Below are 7,931 nucleotides of genomic sequence, written 5' to 3'. Positions count from 1 at the left end.
TAGTCATCCATCCCACCAACTATTTTGCCACTTATCACAGCTGTATACAAAGACAAAGCACTTTACAAAAACGAAGTTACTGTATGTCTGCATTTTATGACAACTCAGTGTGCAGAAGTATATAGCCTGTTATGCCCACATTTAGGTGATTACCATTGTGTTTAAAGTGCCTCTTACATATTGCAGAAAATGTTGATGGAAGAGAGAAACACAACATTGGCTTTAGAGTTCATTCTCCTGGGGTTCTATGAGTGGCCACATCTTCACCTCATTCTATTTGTGATATTTCTCCTAATCTACCTGATGGCCCTGACTGGTAATATTACCATTTTTGTAATAATATCCTCCAGCTCAAACCTCCACACTCCAATGTATTTCTTCTTATGCAACTTATCTATTCTCGACATTACTCTCACATCAACCATTATGCCCAAGCTCTTAGACATCTGCTTAACTGAAAACCAGTCTATCACATTTTATGGATGCTTCACCCAAGTGCTCTTCTTTGTCATATGTGTTGTGTCTGAGTATTTTCTCCTTGCAGTTATGGCCTATGACCGATATGCGGCCATTTGCTGTCCATTGCGTTATTCTTATTTAATGAAAATGAAGACTTGCTTCCAGCTTGCTTTGGCTTCATGGGGATTTGGTATTATGGAATCTTTGTTGCTGACTGGATTGATTTCACACTACCCATTCACCAAATCCAACAAGATTAATCATTTGTTTTGTGATATGAAGCCACTTTTAAAGTTGTCCAGTAGCAGCACTGAGGAAGCAGAAGTGGCTATTCTAGTGTCTGGAGTAATTTTTGGATTTTTTCCATTGGTTTTCATCTTAGTAACCTATGTCTTTGTCATTTACAGTATATTAAAGATACGATCTAAAGAGGGAAAGAAAAAGGCCTTCTCAACATGTTCTTCTCATCTTACTGTGATTACCTTGTTTTTTGGGATCATCCTTAGTATGTATATGAGACCAAAGTCAGCTTACTCAATAGAGCAAGACAAGATTTTGGCTGTCTTGTATTCATCTTGCATTCCAACACTCAATCCTATAATCTATAGCCTAAGAAACAAGGATGTACATGTTGCTATACGAAAATTTAGAATGGAGATTTTAAGGATACAATATATCCTAACAAAGAGTAGGGTTGACATGTAGCACACATTTATAAGATATTCTGGACTCATAAAAAGTGATTTACTATATCAAATGTATTTACCAAACTTTCATAACCAGTCAACATTTGTAAGGTTTAATCCACGATCTAATTATTGTCGTATATTCACATAATTACTGACTTACGTAGTCATTTTGGGTTAGACATAGAAGAAACTTCCATTTTGTTCCTGTGTTAACGTGATTTACATAAAAGCCTAGCTAGTACAATATAATTCTTACTTTCACTGTGTATATTTACCAATAAACTCTGTTTTCATTGTCTTACATGTATCTTCATTAAAAGCTGGTACTTTCTAGACAAACACTTTCCTTTCATTTCCGTCCCTTGAAGGAAAGTTTTTCAATCAGGTTTTAAATATACAAATATAAGTAAACAGAAACCACTGTCACTTTGATACCTGGACAAGATCTGTGTTAGGAACAATGTTGGACAGCAACTTTGCTTATTTTGAATCAGACCATAAGCCTTTCCAGTTTATTATTCTGTTTAGAAAGTCTTTTGCATCTTGCATTTGCTAACAATAATTTTGTATTTTAGAAGCCACTTTTTTTTAACTAGCACAAGTAGTCTTAATCAACCCTTTTGCTGTTTTGCTAACCCTACTATCCCCATACTCATATTTGTACCTTCTAATCCTTACTCAATATTTTCCTTTTTTGTCCACGGTTCTTCTCTACCATCCCACTCCCCCCCAGGTCCTGGTTTAAAATTGTCCCCAACCTTTACATCATTGTTTTCCCAAAAACCTGTAGGCTTTTTTCTTTTTTTTTTTTAAACTGCACATTTGCACCTCTAAACATGCAGCCAGCTAAGGTATCACCTCACTTGTCTATATCCACAAATGCCTCCTTTCTGCATCTCAGCTAATTAGGGCCTTTTGTATATAATGTGTCCTAACTAGAAAACTTTCTGTTTCTCATATATGCTTATCAGAATTCTAGTTCAATTTTAAGATATATAGAGTACACTTTTAAAGTAGAATCAAAGGCTAAACTTTTTTTTTTTGCATATGAGAAGGGAGGATTATAATCTCTGTCAAGTAGCCATTTGTGTCCCATTGAGCAGATTCCCCTTCACTTCCTATCCTATAGCCAAAACAGGAAGTTAGAGAAAATCTCTCCAAAAGTGAGGGAATCCTTGGTTATTATCAAGGTCACTAGAACTAGTGACCCAATGGAAGACTTTCCTTCTATGCCTGTTCTGGAGACAACCAAAATTTGGTTGTAAGAGTGTAAAGTAAAAGAATAAATAAAAAAACCCAGTATGGGAAAGGGCAAAACATGCTGCCAATGAGAGGAGGGGGTTTGGGTACACTGCATGGTACCCACAGGCAGTCAGGGAACTTATCTTGTAGAAAAGTGGGGTGAAGGCTCCTTACCCCCAGATTTTTTTCTTTGAGGATTTGTAATGAGGGACCTTCTGCCAGTCGTTGTGGAGGTGAGTCGGCGGTGAGGGGGATGGGGTGTGTTGAGACCCTTGATCATCAGGAAGGATATTCCAGGAACATAGGAGACGAATTCCATCTTCCAGGGAAGAAATAATGTGGTAAGTTCCATTGTATGTAATGTCCATTCTGGCTGGGTATTTACAATGATGGATGATCTTATGGTTCCTCATTGCTTTCGTGAGGGACGAAAGGTTGCAGGGTCATTGCAGCGTGTATTGGGAGAAATTTGGGAGAACTTGGAGAGTGGCGGCTTGAGCAGGCAGGTCGTCAGTGCGACGGAAGACATTCAGGATGCTCTCCTTGAACTGAAAAAAGTAGATTCACATGAGGACATCTGGTGGAGTTTCAGGCGGGAGAAATAAGGGTTTAGGGACCCTATGGATGCGATCAATTGTGAGATCCGCAGAAGACAGTGATGGAAGTACCACTAAAAACAGATCTCTGACATAATGAGGTAAATGTTGCGGCAGGACGGAGTCTGGAATTCCGTAGATTTGTTTCTGAATAAGGTATCTTTGTGGGCAGCATGAGAGTCCACAAGTGAGTTAAATGAGGCTGTGAAGTGGCACTTCTTACTCTCAAATTGGTGTACCCTGTCTCCAATCTCATGGAATTCTGTTCTGCATTTTTAAATGCAGGAGAGCATATCAGAGTGCAATGAGGCCCTTAAAGACATGAGCATGTCCTTCATAGTAATGTCAGACAGGGCCTGGCCAGTAGTAGGAAATTGAGCTATGGGGTCTGGAATCTGTATAGGAGGATTACAGGAGGGGTTAATCTCCATAGAAGGGTCTGAGGCCTCCATTGTGTGATGCTCCATCCGCGGCCTAGATTTCTCTGGGCTCCGCAATGTAGGTGAGGGTGGGCTGGAGTGGGGAGGAGAGGGAGCGGGCTCACCAGCAAGGGGAAAATGAGAGGCAGTGAGAGGATCATTTGCAACGGTAGAAGGCAGTGTACTTACACTTGCTGTGGGACATGAGCTCTGGTCGCCATCTTTGCTGGACACCCGCTTCTGGACGAGCGGCGGGTCTGTGCATACCCGGAGGAACAGCAAGGAGCGGAGATGTGAGGTGGCCGGGTGGTGAGTCACTGGTGAGGCTCGGAGGCACGATATGGTCACGGGTTCCCTGGTGCAGAGTGGAGCTCTGATTCTGTGTGGCTATGCTGTTTGGCGATGTGCTTTCTCTTTAGGATACTTTTTTAAAAATCATAAATAACAGGTGTGTGGTCCATTTAGGATAATTTACCTCGAAGAAAGTATCATCTAGACAGTTTACTGTTTACTACTTTATTCAGCAGACACTATTGTGTCTATTGATCATGTGGTACCAGAGCTGGGACCAAGGATGTGCAGGAGGGGTGGCTGCCCTGGGCACTGTGGCATCACATGAAGTTGGAGGGCACCATAAGGAAATTGAGGAGGAGGGAATTTGAGTTGGAAGGGGGAATATGGGGGGGGGGGGACAACAGGGAGTAAGGATTTTGCTAGAAGGGGAAATATGGGGTGTGTGCTAGGAGTGGTGATTTAGGGGGACCTGTGCTCGGGGTGGGGGAAGAGGATTTGTGCTAGGAGGGGAGATTGGGGGGTTTTGCTTGTGCTAGAAGAGGTGATATGGTAGAGGGGGGTGGAATTGTGCTAGGAAGGGCAATTTTTTTTGTGGGGGAGGATTTGTGCTAGTAGGGATGAAACATTTTTTGGGGGAGGGGATTTGTGCTAGTAGGGAATGGGGGGGATTTGTGCTCGGAGAAGATTTGAAGTGGGGGGAGAGAATGTGTACTTGGAGGGGAGGCTTTAGGGGTAGGGCATTTGTGCTAGGAGGGGCGTTTTGTTTTGGGGGGTTGGGGGATGGGGGGCAAAGATTTTTACTGGGAGGGTTTTTTTATCATGGGGTGGATTTGTACTGGGAGAAGGGGGTCATTTATTCTTGGGGCAATCATGCAGATTGGTGCTCTCAGTTTTGATCACTGGGGGGGGGGTGGGCTTTTGCTAACACATAATGCTCATACATCTTGGGGGGGGGCACAGTTTGGCATGTTCACCCTGTGGTAAACACAATTCCACAGCAAGCTCTCCTCAGCCCTCTTAGAAACATGAATAATTATTTTAGGATTCTCTGCACTGTCCTCTAGGGACTGAACAGGAATCTCATTCAATGATCCTACGGGATGTCTCCTCAAAGTTCCTTTTCACTACAGTCTTCCTTCTCTCTTTCAGCTTTTTCCTCCCAGACTTTGTTTCAGAGCATTCCATCTTCTGGTGTCACATTTATACTCCAGGCTGATACATATGTCCCTCATTTCCGTAGCTATTCCCTAGAGACTAAACACAGCAGCCATTTTGGGTAGGTCAAAATTGTATTACACTACATTGCTGATAAGCTGTTAGGAACAGAGGGGTTGGTTATACTAAAGGCAAATAGACTGTGCACTTTTGCAAGTACAGTTGCTCTAGATCTTAGTAAATGAGGAATAGTTCTGCTGACTTCCATCATCCAATCATGTGCTAGCAAAAATGTTTTTTGTTTTGTTTTTTGTTTTCCTTTCATGTGATTGGGTATTCTTTGCAAAGTGAAGCTTCACCTCATTTACTCAGATCTGGAGCAACCGCACTTCAAAAAGTGCACAGTCTATTTGCTTTTAGTAAATCTACCCCAGAGTGTCCTGATATTGGTGGAAAACAGTCCGTGTGAAATAGTAAACAAATGCTGCTACATAACAAAAGAAAATGCCTGTTTTGCAAAGTAAAACATTTCTGCAATACATGTACACAACAGCAAATGTCTGTAAAAAGGCAACAAATATAGTAGAATGTAGAAATAAAAGCTCATCTGAAACTTCTTGTGAGCTCACTTAGCATATAAAATCCCCCTTTTTACTACCCTAAAGTATAACTAACTGCAAAACCCCTTTAGAATGGAGATGCATTAGAACGCCTGTCAGTTTTTATTGCTGTCAGCTTCAGCTAAAGAGATTCTCCCTCCCTATTTTTCCTTACTAATGTTATCATTGAAAGTCAAAGTAAAAGAAAATCTTAGATTTTGGGGTGACATCAGAACACTAATAGAGGGGAAATCTGCCAAAGTGGACACTAGGTGACCCTGGTGACACAGCAGAATTCTCTCACTTTGGAGGGGTTTCCTCTCATGTCCTGTTTTGACTATGGGACAGGAAGTGAAGGGAAATCTTGGCTATGGGACACAGATTGTAAAAAAAAATGTAGGTGTAGCACCCTACAGGTAGGTGCTAGGTAAAGTATAGTGGGCCTTGGCTGCTTAACAGCAGGACCATGATTTCAGCTGGACTGTCATGTCTCCCAGGTGAGGTTACTGAGAAGGGAGTCTCCCCACTGGCTCTGTGAGAGGATTCTCGTAGGGCAGTGGAGGAAACCCAATCAGTGGCTCAGTCAGGCTTGTATCTACCCCAGAAGGCAGATTCTGCCGCAGAGGATTCTGGGAGTGGGAATACGTTTGAAGGGAACGTTACTTTTAAAAGACTCTTGGATGTACATCTCAAGGATCAGAACATTAAGGGGTATGAGAGATGATTACGGCCATGCGTGCCTACACAATTTGTACTGGATGGACTATTGTCTTTATTCAACCTCAACTACTATGTAACTATGTAACTATGACGCAGCGTCTTTGGTGGGAAGCAGAGTCCTAGGAGGGAGAGTACGGCTGTCTCTCCTCCTGTCAGAGGAAGCGGGTGTCCCGGGTGGCAGCCTGGGAATCCCAAGAGTGTGAAGCTGAGCTGCAGAGGGGATCCGGTGTGCCGAGAACCAGCGGAGAGAGAGAGGGGTCCAGTTTCAGGAAAGCCTACAAAGGTCGTGATTTCTGTGGACTGGCCCTGGGGGTCTGCCTAGTGTCAGAGGGGACCACTCCAGAGAAGGTTCTAGGGATCCAGGAATCAGCTAGCTTTTAAAGGGAGGGCCTGGTTAGAGGACCCTGAAGTATTAGAGGGGGTACCTAGGTAGAGGACCCTGAAGTGTTAAAGGGGGCGCCTGCAGTTTGGGCCCTGAACAGTCAGTGTACAGTGGGAAGTGTACAAGTATCTACACAGAGCTACCTCAGCCAGTGCAGTGACTTTTGGGCTAAAGCAGTGTCAGGAGTCAAGTGTTCTACAGTCCTGGATCTTCTGAGTTAAAGTCGAGGTTCCAGCACAGCTTCAGTACTACAGTATCGTTAAGCATCAGGAAGCGCTGGTCGGCATTCAGCTGGCATCAAAACAGCGCTAACAGGCATTTTTCTTCAAGTGTCCCAAAGTATACCTAGTTGAGCCAGAGGAGTATCCCACTCATTCCCTTCTCCCTTCCCTAAATACAATAAAACAAAACAAACCAAAGATGCCAGAATGGTCATTGTCTCAGTTCTCACATATGGGTTCACCACTCAAAAGTGTTGGAGGTGTCACTGGTAACAATGGCAGACCCACATCAGGCACAAGGCCTGGAAAAACTGCTACATAAAAAAACTGGCAGGAGATAAAACCCTCCATACTCTATCCAAAATGGAAAAAAAAGTAGTTTCGCCCATAGTTATACTTAGGTCTGCTCTGTTTCTGAGGTGTAGAACATAGTGATAGTAGTACTTTCAAAATGTGGTATTTCTAAAAATACTTGAATTAATAAAGTAGTTATGATCAATAAATGGAGGATGGGCAGATGAATGACCTTGTTGATTTTTAGAGCACTTTTCATTGGTGGAAGCATTTGTACAGTGTCTTTAAATGCAGGAGGGGTTGAAAAGGTCATACTGTATAACAGCTGTTGTATTCAAAAGCCATTTACAGCTCCAGCTGTTAAGATTGCTTACTTGACCTTTGAAGACCTGTTTAGCCAACAAGTTTTGGAAGTGACACATTTATGTTAAATGTCCATTTCGCATATCAAAGAATGTCATCAAAGACTGAGATGTGATTTTTAAAAAAACTAGATAGCTAGGTTCCAAACACTTTAGAATGTATAAATTGTATTAGGAACCCTAGCCAGTTAGAGCAATGTTTATTAAGCCAACAGAATGTAATGTTATTGACTTGCTCTCCAAACATGTCTTCCTATCTACATGTTTGTCTAAATAAATATAATTTTCAATCTGGCTTCAACAGTCAAAATGTTACTGAAACCCATGAGTTTTGGGGTTACCCTTACAGTCCCTTGGCTTGTTTTTATTGTTTTTATTAGGGGGTAACAACATAATTGGGGGTTTATCGAATGCCCAGCAGATGTTGAAAACACCAAAACTTAGACAACTTGGACAATCTTTCTCTCTCTGTACTGATTCCTTCTGTACAAACCAAAGT

At 42.3% G+C, this 7,931-nt stretch overlaps 1 protein-coding gene across 1 annotated transcript; it reads left to right on the top strand.

Moving 5' to 3' along the window:
• Window positions 1-426: 426 nt before the first annotated feature.
• On the top strand, window positions 427-1,164 carry LOC309560490 (olfactory receptor 5V1-like; the record flags this gene model as incomplete). Its single annotated transcript, XM_082264122.1, has 1 exon — window positions 427-1,164. The coding sequence occupies one exon, from the start codon at window positions 427-429 to the stop codon at window positions 1,162-1,164; it is 738 nt and encodes a 245-aa protein (XP_082120248.1).
• Window positions 1,165-7,931: the final 6,767 nt, after the last annotated feature.

The sequence above is a fragment of the Pelophylax lessonae genome, assembly GCF_965119305.1.
Source record: "Pelophylax lessonae genome assembly, chromosome: 7".
Classification (NCBI taxonomy): domain Eukaryota; kingdom Metazoa; phylum Chordata; class Amphibia; order Anura; family Ranidae; genus Pelophylax; species Pelophylax lessonae.
This window is presented reverse-complemented; position numbering and strand designations above follow the sequence as displayed.